Here is a 15,586-nt window from a genome sequence, read left to right as displayed (position 1 = left end):
TTCCACCAGTATTTCAAGTTCTCTATGACCTCATTCAGGTGGCTGGGTTGTTTACCTGGTGGGAAGATACAAATCTTCATTTCTGACCAGTACGAGCCCTTAGTGGTCCTGCCTGCATGGGTCACTATAGTTTTCCATTAACTTGTATTATTGGACATGGGAACACTAAGAAACACTCTCAGAGGATCAGTCTCCTAGGTTGCAAACATAGTCCTTCCTGCCCCCACTATGTGACAGCAACCGTGTTTCCCCTTGATAATCAGAAGCAATCAACCAGCCACTAACCCTCTTCTTTGTTATTTCAGTGGCATGAGGGAGCCCCACATGGCCATGTGGCAATCTCAACTTTCAGTTCAATGCAACCATTGTTGGTTCCCCTGGTGAAAGCTTTCCTCCCTTGGGGCCTCCACAGGGAGAAGATATTGTACAAAGAACCATCACAAGAAGAATGTGTTCTTTGGAGACCTACAGGTTGAAGACATTCATAAGCAGAGTCCTTAGAGGACACCACATGAGGGTTCATGGGTTGGGGGCCTTCACAAGTTAGATCTATGGGGGAGGTGGGGGAGGAATAGAGGGTATGTTCTGGGATCAGCCTTCTTGGTGGAAACATGGTATGCTAAGTGATTTTTCAAAATAACACTACCGTATTTTCCTTTTAGGTATTTGTGTCATATACTGTCATCAACAGAGTCCTAGAAATATCTGGTTACGAGCTACTGCTGTAGTCCTTATCCTCTGAAGTAACAAAACCTCTTCTTCCATTCCCAATTGTACTTATGTAGCCAAGATGGTGACTGAGGTTGGGGTGAGAAAGTAGCTCCAGGGACACTAGCTCAATAGCTATTGAACATTGGGTTCCAAGGTCACTGCTCACTAGTGGAAAGATTCCTCTGTCATGTCTTTTATCTTTGGACTTTTGATCACCTTTTTTTTATCCCTGGGCTAGATTAAGACATATACAGTAAGAAAATTGTATTTTGGGATATAAAACTCAGAAGTGTGGGTCACTTGATAGGCAGCACGATAATTCAACAGGATTCTGTAGCACTGACTTTAATGAGAAAGATGAAAGTCTTGACTACTGGTACACTTCTGGAGGAATGGGTTCAGATGGTGTGTGGGCACCTTTGAGAAGGATATTTGAGAGATACATATTTAGAATTATTGTCAATGAAGAGTTTATGGGACCAGGGTTGTTTAGATGGGAGAAGAGTTGATGAGGGAGAACCCAATAAGCATCTTTATTACTTTAGGGGCTGGCATATAGGCAAGGGAGGATATATTACCAGTTAAAAGGAAAAGATTCTAACTCAACTGAACAACGCATTTTCTGAAACTGGACCTGTCCACAGAGTGGGCTTGTATGGGACTGAGCTGATCATTGCAAGTGTACAATAAGGACTAGATGGCCATCTGTATGCAATGGTAATAAAGGGGAGGATGGACCCAAAAGAATAAAATATTCTTTGTTAAGATCTCATCAGTCTAGGGACACCTGGATGGCTCAGTCTGTTAAGCATCTGACTTCGGCTCAGGTCATGGTGTCATGGTTCACAAGTTTGAGCCCCGCATCAGGCTCTGTCCTCTCAGCACAGAGCCCACATTGGATCCTCGGTCTCCCTCTCTCTCTGCCCATCTCCCACTTGTGCACTTGCTCTCTCTCTCAAAATAAATAAATAAACTTAAAAAAACAAAAATATCTGACTAGTCTAAAATGCTATGCTTCCTGTGCATGCATGATTTCTAGATTTTGCTATTTTTTGCCTCTTTATATTTGATACTTCTTGAAGTATTTATTTGCTTTTATAGAGAATGGCTTCAGGTAATATTAGAAAATAAATTACACAGCCAATACACCAAGTTATTACACTTAAAAAAAAGGAAACCTTAACATTGACTACATTGACATATTTAATATCTCAACATTTATTATAATTGAGTACATTAATTTGGGTTAAGCAAATGTGATTAAAAACACTAGACAATTAAAAAGAAGCAAAAGTATAATGCAACCACCTCTCTTAAGTCTGCAGAATTTTGTGCCTTTTTAGACATGAAAGTGTCTGTTTTGAATAGAAATCAATATTGATCTTACAAGCTTTCCATCAATTTCTTGCATATTGGTTCTAAAACTCCCTTAAAGGCACAGTGTATCTTAAAGGTGGAGAAGTCAGCCTATCTTGGATCTCTTTATCCTGTACTCGATCAACTAGGCTATACTGACTCAGGGTTGGTACCTCCAACACAAAGGAGCAGCCTTTTTTCCCTTTTATTCATTCATTTAGCACCTATGTGTCAGTGTCTATCACGTGCCAAATCCCTCGCTGTGGGCTATACCTGGGGGAATACCAGCTCATATTTAGTGGTACATGACCTATTGTACCACTTTTCCTCTCCAGAGCAAATCTGATGTACATCTATGCAAATAAATGGAATGCTCCTCTCTGATCATTTGACGGGAAGACAAGTCCACCAGCCAATGTGCGTAGGAGTCAGAAACTGGAGAGAGATGGAGACATTTTCTAATTAAATTAAGGGAACAGACCCTCAGTTTTCATCAGAAAACTTTCAGGTTGTCCTTCCTCTCAAGGACCTTACATAGTGATCCTTGTCCCAAAGGCAGATGAGCTTAGTTGAACCTGAGTAGAGTATCAGCTGACCACATGGATGGGCCTGCAATTTGTTTAGACAGTCAACAGCTTTCTCTGTTCCAAGTACTTGGGACTCCAGTAGTTGCTGATATCCTGGCTAGCTCAGATCGGGTAGCTCACTGTGGCTTTCCCTGGGTTGACAAGCTCTTCTTTGGGAAGGTCTGTGAGTCAAGTCTCTACCCAGCAGAGAAATCTAAGTTTGGAAGAGTATCTCAGTTCAAAATTATTTTCATAGAAAGGGGAGGAGAGGGAAGGAGGGCACTTTGACTTTTGTGGTACTTCATAGGGAGACCTAGGATGCCCAGAGGAGGAACATGATTTTATACTTTCCTCTCTTTGTAAGAGTATGCCTCAGGGAAGACCTATGGAGGGCAATGTTACTTGGTAAAATGAGGTAACCTCTGTACAGACCTTGGCACATGACACTAAATCAATGCTTGGTAATGTGGTTACTGGTACTGAGAACATGGGTTCTGGAGAGAGACAGCAATGGTTCCACACGATGTAGTGACTACCTTCTGAGCCTTGATATTCCCATCTATAAATTGGGGACAAGAATAACCTCTGCATAGGATTAGTATGAGGATTGATGCCATCACTTTGTGATAATCCCTGATAGGTAGTAAGGCCTTGAGAAATGTTAACTGTTTTTCTCCCTTCTTAATCCTGCTGGAGTCTATACAACCTGAAACCTACTTTTGAAGATTTCTGTGTAACTATTGGAATTGAGGGAAAAGGTATTAATCAGCTATCAAGATTCAGAGACAGATGTTCCTTTGGTCAGTGGCCTCTTAAGAATCACACCCCATGGAATGCAATCTTATCTGTGTAGACTTTCAAATGCATGCCCACAAGCTTGCAGGAAAAAAAAAACCTCAATTATAGTGAAAAGTGGGAAGGAGAAGATAATTAAAATCTGCTATATAACTCAATAAAAAGCAATTAACTATTTTTAAATGTGTATGGAAAGTTAAATATATAAATGTATGTATATATATATGTGTGTATATATATGTATACATACATACACACATATATATGGCAACTATAACAGACAAGCTAAATATTAGCCTAAGCCAATCCCTAGCATTCAATGTCTGCAATTTACCCACCAGAGATTTACCCACCTGGCCCCTCAGAAGCTTCAGGGGACCTCTTGTTTTCAAGCCCCAAAGATACACTTAGAGCTGTAACCTAGAATGTGGGGTTGCTCTCTGTCCCAAAAATCAGGACACACTGAAACTCATGCTCCTGCCTATCGTACCAGACCATCTAAACTCATCAGGAAGCCAACCCATCTTAAGAAAGCCAAGATGGAATTCTTGTTCAATCTTTTTTTTTTCTTGAGCCTGAAATAAGATCATAGATGTAAAGTGCTTGCTAAGCTATTAAAAGCTACACACACAAGTTATTGTCATCATTAAGATACTCTACTAGATGCAATCAGTTCAACTTGAGAAGGGCAAAAGTCTGAAGAAATCAAATGGGGAGGAGGAAAGTGAGGGAAGAGGAGCTAGCAACTTGGGGCAACTGGGGACAGCCAAACTTGTCCAGGAGTCATCAACTTCTTCTCAGCCTGGAAGAGCTAAAAGAAAATAGTAGTAGTCATTAGATTAGAAATGCACATCCAATCCTATAACCAGTCAAAGGTTCTTGGGGTGGTTGATGTCTCCAGGCATTAGGAAAAATAGTCCAGGTCAAGTGTCTTCTAGAGAGAAGGCAGAACAGGCTTATAGCTGGTGCAGAGCCTGGTTGCTACCCATTTCCATTGTCTTCAAGGTGGATACTCTGCTCTGTGTTTCTAGCTGAGGAGGTGCTAAGGAGAAGGGGCTCCCAGAATTTGGAAAGGCAGTGTCCTATAGGCACCAGGTCCCATGCAGCTCAGACACTGAGTCTGGGTCAGTTCTACTGGCTTTTAGCATGCAAACCTGTCTTCAGGCAGTGTTGGGGATGTGGTCCAGAGGCTACCCAAGCAGCCCTTCCTGGTTGGGCCAGCCCCAGGATGGCACCATCCCCTCCCACATATGCCCATTTATCCTGGCCTTTACCTACTGCTTGTCCCCCACCTGATTCTAGTTTCACTGAGCACCTTGCTTTTTGAGTCCTGATTTTATGCTATATAAGCAATGGTGGAAGTGATCCAATGGTGGAATTTAGAAGAGAGCCTTGGATTTGAATTAGAAGTTCTGGGTTGAGATCCTGATTCTGCCATCCACCAGCTAGTTGTTTCCTTTTTAGGTCTTCATTTGCTTGTTCCCAAATGAGGCTAACAACACAGGCCTGGCCAGCATCCCAGGAAAGCTAGAGAGCTCAGATAAGATGCTGTATGAAAGGTACTTATTGAGAGGAAGATGCTATAACTCCTGCAACTTAGAAGGGTCTGTGGGGAGGGTCTTTATCTGTACCACCTAAAACTTCAAAGCCTCAAGGCTAAGAGAGATAGTAGAATTCTGGTTTGAGACTCAGGAAGAGACCTGGGCACATTTCTTCTCCCAAATAAGTTTCCTGGCTGCTTGGTACCCACCTAGAAGAGCTTCTCATAGCATTTCCCACAGTGGATGGTGTCATGGTGAATGAAGATCTGATCCAGGAGCTCACCCATTGGTTTACTGCAAATCCCACACTGAAAGAGAAAGCAAGCTAGAGGTCAACATGCAAGTGAAGCAACATAAATTAGTGGAGTGTGGAAGGTGCACCTGAGCAGACACTGACTTGATGGCACATCCTTGACTTTGAAGCAGAGAACAAAAGTTGGTAGAAAACAGAGACAAAACTCAAACAAACAAACAAACCCACACAAATTAGCAGGCATGATCACATAGTAGTTAGGAGCCCAGGTTTCAGAACTGTGCCTGGATTTGAGCCCTAAATCCACTGTTTATTAGCGGGGTGATCTTGGGCAAGTTACTGAGGTTCTCTGAGACTCTATTTCCTGATATATAAAGTGGGCACACTGGCAGGTTATCATAAGGGTATGGTGAGGTAGCTCATAAAGGACACTGAACCTGGGGTCATATGTAAAATAAGCCATTGCTGTTGTAGGAGGGCTGAGGGACTTTAATTGTGATATTTAAGGTCCAAAGGAAGGTGATATGAAAACCTAATGAAAGGGAAGGCTATTACAACAGTGTAGCTCTGCTGTCCTCAGGACTCTCACACCTGCCACTGAAGTGGATATCTGAAGGACAAAAGTGGCCAGTCATCTACAGCGGACCTTCCTGCAGACAGTCTTCAATAAGAGGGGTCATGAGTTCCTAGGTGTCTAGGTCTCCAACCATCTCCACGGCTGCCCTGGGCTAATCAGGCATTCTGGCTTCCAGTTTGCAAAAGATGCTGAGCACCGTGGAAATGACTGCTGGCATCCTCAACTCCCTCCACTCGTTCAGTTCCCACTTCTCCCAAGCCTCTGGCATGGAGCACAATCACACAGAGATCAAGCCTTCTTTCTAGTCTTTGATCCACGAGGTTCCCTAAGTCTGGACGATGTTAGCAGCACCACCCTTCTTCCTTACCTTAAAGCAATAATCATGGCAGCAGATGCCAAGATGCTCTAGGGTAATCTTTGGACAGTCTCTGATCTCCTGGTTGCAGTAAGTACAGATCCCTCCAGTTGTTCTGTGAGATGAAAAACAAGAACCTGGCAATCAGGCTGGCATGCAGGCTACTGATGTGATGCAGCCAGACCCTCTGATTTGACACAAACAGCCCTATGTGCCTGTATTCTCAGCCTGCCATCTTTTTCTGCAGTGTGCAATTGGTTACATATCCCTTGGCTGGGCCTCAGTTTACTATAGACCTTCATGATATTTCCAGAAATTGGTCATGTATCATCACCTTACTCACAATCATATGTGTGGACCCCTTGGTTTGATTCTTATTCCAGGCAGCTTACCTCTCCCTGACCCCTTGCTTGGCATGCTGGGGGCACTACTCTCCTCTAGAACAGGAAGACCCATGCCTTCTTCTATAGGACATGTGCCCTTGTCTTCCCTACCTGGCCCCCTGTCTTCATGATGCTTCCCTTCATGCCTGGGGCCACTAAGCCCTGCCTCTCAGACCCTACACTCTTGGACCCACCCTGCCCCATGATACTCCAATGACCATCCCAAAGACAGTCTGGCTGTAGATTCTGATGGGACATCATGTTGGAGTTCTAGACACTGACTTCTAGGTTGAGTATCTTCCCACTTTGAGGGTCCTTGCTTTTGTTTCTGAGAGTCACCACTGCTTTTCCTCCTCAGAGGGAACCTGCTCAAAATGCCTGCCCACCATGATTCTTCAGGCATAAATTGGGAGTGCTTTCTTTCAGAGATTTGGGTATGCTTCTGACAGAAGCCAGAGGTGGTGCTACCAACCTGGAGCCACACAGGATCCTCCTTTCAAGGGCCCAGAATTACCATGATCATCTCAGGTTTGGTCCCTCCATCATGTAGGGCTCAGTCTCTTAACAGTGTTGCTAAAGACTCCTGCCTTAATCAAAATCCTGTTCCCCGCCCCCCATGTATTTTACCATCACCAGTTTCAGCTCACAGTTAGTCAGATAACACAGTAGAAATACCCCTGACCTGGGAGTAGTCATGGACCTGGGATTTAGTCCTGGCTCTGCCACTAACTCACTGTGTAACATAAGGTACATTATTTATTCTTTTCAGGCTTGTTCCCTTCACTGTGACCTGAGTGAACTGCATCTCTAAGACTCCTTTCTCTTTTATTTCAAGAATTTAGAAATAGGACTTCTTTATCATTAAGACTATCCTGTGGCCACTGTCATCTAGTGACAGCTTTAAAAACTGCTGAATGAAGCAATGTCTGCACCTTCATTCAGTTCACATGAATGGCTCTCTCTGGCTTCTTGATGATAGCAACCCATTTTTCCTCACTTTCCAAGGGCCTCTCCTGCTAACATGAGCTCCCTGGGCTTTCAGACATCATAATTTCCCTTCTCAGTAGCCTTTTGAGTTTGCCCTCTTTGTCTTAGCTGGGTCCAAAGGCTTTAGTTGCCACAAGTGTGACATCCCAAGGACAGATCTGCAAGTGGATCAGAAGCAGCCAAATGGAAGACAAAAGCAAATAGACTTAGTGTGAAAATGTCTCTCAGCTGTTTCTTCTCTGTAGACCTGAGAGCTCCCTGGAAAGATAGTAGACTTACCTCTCAGAGTACAGAGAGCTGTCACATGCAGGTTTCTTCTCCACGTCACATGAGTCTTCAATGCTTCTAATGCTGCAGAGAGTGTGATGGGGAAGGAGAGGGCAGAAGATGGGAACCAGATGACTACCACAGTCATGAGTGGAAATGCTTTTATAATATTTTTAATCCTGTGGCCACAAGCTGAGACATGGTTCTGCATGGCCAGCCATCATCTGTTATGCTGAAGGGCAGTGGAAGCTTTGAAATTGGTGCCAAGGAGGCATAATTCTCTTGGAGAAGGGCTCTTGCATGGGGGCAAAGAATACCTGCCATGCTGAGCAAGATGACAAGGGCAGTGGCCATGATTCTTAAGGCTGTGTATTCCAGGAGGCACTCTCCCAGATTCACTGACCAGTAGGAAAAGATCATGGCTCTTCTCCCCACATATGCGTCTGGGTTATAATGTGAGTCACTAAGAGTCCACTCACAGCAGAAATCAGACGTTAGGAATGGGAGCAAATAAAAGAAGGAAAGATTCTGACATATTACCTGTGTTTGAGTTACAGGGGGAATTGGGGTGAAGTTTTTTTTTCCGTTTTGCATCTTTATTTTAAATATGACTTTTGATAATAAACACAAATGATTTAAAAAAAAAAACCTATTGTCAGGAAAGTGTGACCAGCTACAAGCCATGGGATACACTTTAGTGAAGCTGTCATTCTCACAGGAGCCATGTGGTGGCCATGAGAGGTAGCCAGAAAAACTGCTGTTCACAGGTTAAGTGATTTGCCTAAGGTCATGCTTGGAGTAAGGAGTGAGCTAGAATTTCAGTCCAGGTTCTGTTTTTGTGTGTGTGTGTGTGTGTGTGTGTGTGTGTGTGTGTGTTTTCTCAGCATTAAGCTTATCTCTAAGCTTCCTGGAAGGTAAAGAAAAAGTGGGAAACACAATACACTACACAATCCTCCAATAGAGAAACTCTGCTTTTTTCATAAGACATAACATTTTAACTGAATGTAAACTTCAATTTTAAAATAAATTTAGATGGGGTGCCTAGGTGGCTCAATCAGTTAAGCGTCTGACTTCGGCTCAGGTCATGATCTCACAACTTGTGAGTTTGAGCCTCGTGTTGGGCTCTGTGCTGACTGCTCTGACTGCTCTGAGCCTGGAGCCTGCTTCAGATTCTGTGTCTCCTTCTTTCTCTTTGCCCCTCCCCTGCTCATTCTCTCTCTCTCTCTCTCTCTCAAAAATAAACATTAAATTTTTTTCAAATAAATGTAGTTGCCATATGGTAAGAATTAAAGTTTACAGAGGAGTGGGAATGACAGAAGAAAACCCAGGAGACAGAGTTCAGTCAAGTAACACTCCTAGAGGCAAATGCTGGATGGCAGGGACAGCTCCCTCGGGGGTGCTGGGGTTTTTGCATATATTATTTCTAATCTCAAAACCTCCCTAAAACAAACCTATAGAGTCAGAAAACAGATCAGTGGTGGCCAGGGGCTGTGGCTGGTGGTGTGGGAGGCTGCTAATGGTTATGGGGTTTCCTTTTGGGGTGATAAAAATTGGATTGTATTGTGGTGATGGCTGCACACATGATGAATGTACTAAACGCCCCTGAATTGCACACTTTAAAGAGGGAAGTTTATGACATGTGAATTATATCTCAATAAGGTTATTGACAAAAGCCACCCTTAGGAGTTACAGGTGAAGAAACTGAGGCTCAGAAAGGTTGAGAATCTTGTGAAAAATGACCCAACCAATGGGGGCCAAGCTAGGGCTTGAACTTGATGTCCATGTCCATTATCCCGCAACACCCATGAAAGCTGGTCCAGAATCCCCAGAGGCCCAATCATGAAATAAGGCCAGGGAGGTCCTCTCTGTAACTAAAATCCTCATCCTAGGCATGAGATGATGTGCCATAAAAAAAGATTCCTGGGAGAATGGTATGTCAGTGCAGATTACTTTTTAACTGAGGTGGCATGAAGGTATCCTTCCATGTGGCATCAGGAAACAAGCAGATAAAGAGATGATGAGTGAAAAGTTAAGTATATATCAGGAACTGTAGTCAAATGTGTGCTCAAATGTGTGCAATTAATGGCCATACAGTGGCCATACAGCAATTAAGTGTGAGGAACCCTGGCATGCTGGAAAGGGCATGGGAGCTTAAGAGATGGTAGGGATGGGATTAACTAGATAAAAGAGATTGGAACAGGATGGAATTAACTAGATAAAAAGTCCTTAAGGGTTTTGCCAGCTCTGTAAAGAGGAATGCTCTTAGAATTTCACTAAAGAAAGCTTGTGGTCTACCAAGAAAAAAAGTTAGGCAGAAGGGCATGGCATTGGAAGTAGGATGTAAGATGAATTAAAAATAAAGGGGAACACAAAGGTACCAACTTAGGTAGAACAGCTTGAAATCATGTCTGTGGGCAATTATATCATTCATCAATTCAGTAAATGATTACACAGAAACAATTATGGGCCAAGCCCTGGATGAGGTATGGGGGATTCAGGATCATGGAAGGATCTGAGACTTGCTCTTACCTGTCATAGCATGAAGACACTGGCTTCCCAGAGGATACCTCACTAGCATTCATGTATTCCTTCATGAAGAGAATCCCTTTGCTGTAAAAGAAGCACAGTGAAACAGAAAGAGGTATACTGAAAGATTCCAGGGCACTGGGTCTTGCCGAAAGGAGGGTCCCAAGGCTGGGAGGAAGTGAAGGAGCTTATGGTAAGCCCTGGAGGTAGAGGCACTGATGGGCTCTAACTGCCACCAGGAAAGGAAAATGGCAAACAAGAGCTGCTGCACTGGTGAGTGTACTATTGACTGGGCTGAAATTGGAGGCTGTGGGCTCAGCTTGCTGTGTACAAATGTGAGAGCCCTAGAAAAAGGCTCCCTGCAATCAATGTCAACATGCTTTCCTTCATGAAGATCTCTATACTATGGGAGGTTTGTCCCCCACCTCCCCAGACTGCAGTAAAGTGAACTTCCTATCTTCCTCTCTGACTGCATTTTCTTCCCCTTTTGCCCTGGCTCAGGATAGTTTCCAAACTGCAGCCATAGACTGTTGGTCCTCGCCACTCTGTGTGAATCTCTAGCAACAATAAAATCTCTCCCTTCTCAATCCTAGATAGGCCTGTGGCAAAACTGGAAGTCAGCTTCATGTTTGGCTTACCATGGCCCTGAATTTGACCTTTATCAAGCTGGCTTGATGTTATCAGAGAGTGCTCTGATCTTCTTGCCCTCCCCATACACCCCCATACACACACCTCACTCAGCCTTCCTGCAATAGCTAATACTGCAGGGATACGATGAGACTCTGTCCAGGCTTACAAACAGGACTTTAAATTGGGGAGATCTGGACTACACTATGTGGTCCCTTAACCAATGGGATTCTGGGAATTGGGGGTGGCACTAGAGCTAATATTAGGGAAGTGACATGGGGCAAAAACCAAGTCGTTTAGCTCTTGGGGGGATATAGCCCAGAGAACACCTCCCAGGTTGTCTCTTATTACCTGGTTGAAATGGAGTCCAATTCACTTGGGGAGGCTGGGATGTAAACATGAGGCTGCTCAGTAGAAGGAGTAACGGTAACAGTGACCATACAGCTCGAGGGGTTTTTCACCCTGAAGGAAGTAAATGGAGGGGGGAGTTTGTCAACACTGAGAGCTGACATCTGCCAAGGTCAAATAGGGTTTGGGGGCCTACTCCTGAGACTGCCACTTGCAGGAGTTTAAAAATATGCCAATGTTTTTAAAACAACCCACACAAATCACGGAGCTTATACAAATTATACAAGTCTCCTGAGATCAGTGGGTAGAACCACTTACTTTATAGATAAGAAAATCCAGGTTAAGTGACCCAGGTAACACTGAGTCAGTGGCAAGACCTTAATCTTACAGATCCTCCCAGAACTCCCCAATACAGCCAAAGGCCTTGGCCTGTGACTCACTTGATTTGAGCAGAGCCATTGAGCTGACAGGGACTTGACAGAACAACTCAACTCACCTCCTCACTGGATGGGACAGCCCCTTCCTAGGATCAGCTCTATCCCCCATCCTCCAGAGAACTCTCTGGAGAATAGAAGGCCAAGGGAGAGAGGGACAAATGAATTTAGGCATCACCAAAGAAGAGACTTGGATGTACCTCATTCTGGAAGGCATTTGCCACAAGCAGAGGCAAGAAACTGACACATATGATGGTTTTTCTGAATCTCCACCATTTGACTGTACACACAGTCCTTGGCCTAGAATCTGACCTCCTAGCTGGCTTGCAAGGTTTTTCTCTGGCCAGGCCCTTACTTGCTTTCACTCTGCCTGCTCCTGGGTCACCAGTCCCATACCCAAAGCTGCCATAGCTGCTTGCTGCTGTCTAAGGCACTCTGTTGGGCACCACCACTGCCCCCCCCCACAACTTGTGCCATCCCCTTTACATCTACCCACTCTCCAGTGGCCTTGGGACAGCTCTATAGGCATACATTGTCTTGGGATGAATTTGGCTTCTCTCCAACATGTTGCTGCTCAGATCAAGTTCTGGATGTGGCCATCTCAACCTGACCCGGGTTCTGGGGTATCACTCCCTTGTTACAGAATCCAGTGTTCAAGACCTCAACTAGTTTAACAGTGGGCAGGGGCGAGAACAATCATGATCTTGTACTGCCTAGCTACCCAGCCTCATCTTCTCAAACTATTTCATACACACACACACACACACACACACACACACACCTGAATCTCTAGCCACACTAACTGCCCTAATACCTTTGCACATGACACCACCTTCTCCTTTCAGAAACCCTTCTGGAGTACTTGTTCTATCACCTCAGAGAAGTACCTTGCTTTGGGCATAGTACCCTGCTTTTATGTACCCAGTGATCCTATGCCTATTCCTATGTCACCCTATGACATAGGAATGAATCATGGAAACTAGAGGAGGTGGACTGACTGGGAAGGGAGGCCCCATGGGAAAGACAGATGGGGGATAAAATACAGAGCCAGAGTATGAGGAGAAACTGAATGCATGAGGAAGGAACAACTAGCAAGTGTCCGGCATTCTGTGGTCCATACTTAGCACAATAACTGAAGGGACAATAGAGCTGAAGGGGCAATGTAAAAAAAAATTCCGTGGGGATCCTTCTAGGACTGCAATGGGAGCAATTGAAGACCCCCACCAGGAAGGCTCTTATTCCTGGTCAGGTAACATCCCACCTCCCTCCCATAGCCTCCTCCTCCTAATCTAAGATCCAGCCCTGGCCCTGCCCACCTGGTCTCCTTTCCCCCTCCTCACTTCACTTCTTACCCTCCATCCACAGAACCCTTCATTTATTCTCTTCTTCTCAGCTCCCTCTCCCATCGTGGTCTCTGTACATGCTGCCCGTGTTGTGTCTTTCCAGGTTGGTTCCAGTCTGGCTCCTCCTTGTGCTTCAGGCCTCAACTTAATTGTATCCTTCTTAGCAGAAAAGCTTTCCCCAACAATCTGAGCTACAACACTCCTTGTCCCAGCCTCTCTCCATCAGAGGACCCAGTTTCCTTCTTTTCTGGGCTTATCACAAATGGAGAAGCACAAATAGAGCACAGTCATTAGCAGCATAGGCTCTGGACTCTGACTGTCTGGGTTCTGATCCCTGTTAGACCACTGCCTGGCCAAATGACTGTTGGCAAGCTATTTAACCTCCCTCTGCTTTAGTTTCTGCTCCGTAGATCTGAGATAATAGCACCTCCCCTATAGGGTTGGTGTGAGAATGAGACAAGTACACATAAGGCACAAGAACAGTGCCTGCACATTTTCAGTACACAGCAGACACTAATGGTTATCATTATGGTATTGTTGCTGTAGTGTTTATTCATTGGTACACCATGCAGTCCCTGAGGGTAAGTGCTCAGGGGCCTGGCCTTCTTGCTCAATGTGGGTGATACCTACAACTGGTTCATAGAAGGTACTTATATTTTGTCTCTAGGCCCATGGCTCTTGCTTACTTCCAAACTCATGGTTGCTTTGGGGAAAGATCTCCAGAGAGCAAAGAGAGCACCCAAATGTTGCCATGCAAGGCCACCCTTGTAGGGGTGGCAGTGGAAGAGTTCATCCAACATCCTTTATCTCTGATAAGAGCTCCTGTTCACACCAGGGTACACCTTCCTCAGAGATCTTCCATCTCCATTAATGGCAAAGGCATTCCACATCCCTCTCCTGACCCAGGTCTTCATGCTCCGGATGGCTGCCAGAAAACATGGTACTCTGTTCACCTTCTCTGTTCCAGGACTGGTCTAAAAGATTTGATGCTATGGCTTCAAACTGAAGCCCATGAGGACCTACCCCTGGGCACTCATTGCTGGTCACCTTTCCACTGCTTCCTGGCCACTTATATCTGCAGAGAGGATTGCCTAACGTGTTAGGGTTTGTTCTGGATGGTGGATCATGAAAAGAAACCTGGGCTGTAGTAGGAGCCCAGCACAGTGTAATGCTTACCTGCTGGTGTGGCTTCCTAGTTCCACAAGCTCCTCTGGTCTTCTGGGGCTGCTCTGCTGCTCTGGGATTCTGGGGGCTGCAGACTGCTGGGAGGGTGCAGCTGGGTCCCCGTGGCCACCTCTCAGGACTGCAGGCCTCTCCTGCCAGGTCTCTCCCACTTTGGCAGCCACATTCTTGTCTTCAGAATCAGCCAAGGTGCTGAGGAACAGTGAACACCTTTACGGAATGAGTCTTTGGGACCAGTCCTTCTTCACCCACTGCATGCGGATGTCACCTACTGTGGCCATAATGGGCTCCTCTCCCAGAGGGTGGGGAAGAGAGGAGCCCAGTATGGCCCCCACCCCAGGGAGAGTCTGTCTCCCCTTTGGGGGTACCCCAGCACTACTGCTCCCTTCCTACTGACAAAGACAGTCTCCAAGAACACGATTACTTCAATGAGGTTTTAAAAGACAGTCTTCTTCTAGTTGGAAACAGTTGCATTCCTGTCCCCTCCTTCCATTGGCATCTTTTTTTTTTTTTTTTGCAAGGCTTCCCTGTCCCAGTCCATCTGTCCTGTCTAAAAAGCCTCAAGCCATCTGGTTTCCTCCCCAAGCAGTAGTGTTCAGACAACTTATGAACACAGCCAGTCCTGCCAGTGCCCAGCTGTCTGGGAAGGAGCATCTCCCCTAGGCTCCCCTGGCAGGCTGGGTGAAGGTGACAAAAGGGAAACAGACCATAATGCTCACTGGGTTTTCAAAGGGGCTAATGACCCCAAAATTGGTCACCAATACCCAAAGACTCTGGGCCAGGCCAGAAATATGTGCCTTGGCCCATTTGTGATCCTCAAGCGCCATCTGGTGGCTGGTATGGGCAAGACCGCAGCATAAGCCCTGCCCAGTACATCCATTTTCCTTATAGATGGTCACATTTCCCAGCAGGCACCGCGGTCAGAACGCTTGGCTGCAGGAAATGGTGGTGCTCGCGGTGCGCACACACTGAAATGCTAGGAGCCTGGCGCACACACAGGCAGGTGCATACGTATATTGTGGCAGCCTTATTTTCACAGCTAGGAGTATGTGTCTTCTTTATTGCTAAGTAGTCCTAGCTATTATTACGAGGTAATAGTATTTTCATCCTCTTTTTACGATGAACAATCTGGGGTGAGGGTCCCTTTGCAGGTCATAAATGGCAGTCAGAATGGAACTTCAGCCTCCCTCCCTGGGAGATGAAAGTGGAATGGAAGCAGAAGCAAGAGCTCATCACTTAAATGTCCGAGACAAGAGATAAGTATACAAACAAAAAGTTTGAAAAACCTCAGTTTCTTCCCCCACAACAGCCAAACATTATGAAAGAGCTGTCTAC

General features: G+C 45.3%; 1 protein-coding gene across 22 annotated transcripts in view; it reads right to left on the bottom strand.

The window, feature by feature from the left end:
- Nucleotides 1-1,896: 1,896 nt before the first annotated feature.
- The window catches only part of ZNF185 (zinc finger protein 185 with LIM domain), a 70,694-nt gene continuing 57,004 nt past the window's right edge, over nt 1,897-15,586 (bottom strand). For 15 of the 22 annotated variants that reach the window (XM_058713948.1, XM_058713928.1, XM_058713934.1 and 12 more), the window contains 7 exons: nt 14,246-14,461; nt 11,296-11,406; nt 10,321-10,401; nt 7,804-7,875; nt 6,167-6,269; nt 5,179-5,277; nt 1,897-4,239 (listed from right to left, as the gene is read on the bottom strand). In XM_058713948.1, coding sequence (XP_058569931.1) covers nt 5,179-5,277; nt 6,167-6,269; nt 7,804-7,875; nt 10,321-10,401; nt 11,296-11,406; nt 14,246-14,461 — 682 coding nt within the window. In that variant the 3' untranslated portion in view covers nt 1,897-4,239. The remainder of the gene's footprint in view (nt 4,240-5,178; nt 5,278-6,166; nt 6,270-7,803; nt 7,876-10,320; nt 10,402-11,295; nt 11,407-14,245; nt 14,462-15,586) is intronic. The other 7 variants (XM_058713929.1, XM_058713932.1, XM_058713931.1 and 4 more) reach the window with 2 other exon arrangements.

This window comes from Neofelis nebulosa, chromosome X, assembly GCF_028018385.1.
Source record: "Neofelis nebulosa isolate mNeoNeb1 chromosome X, mNeoNeb1.pri, whole genome shotgun sequence".
Taxonomy (NCBI): Eukaryota; Metazoa; Chordata; class Mammalia; order Carnivora; family Felidae; genus Neofelis; species Neofelis nebulosa.
Note: the sequence above shows the minus strand (reverse complement) of the source record. Positions and strands in the feature narration are given on the sequence as shown.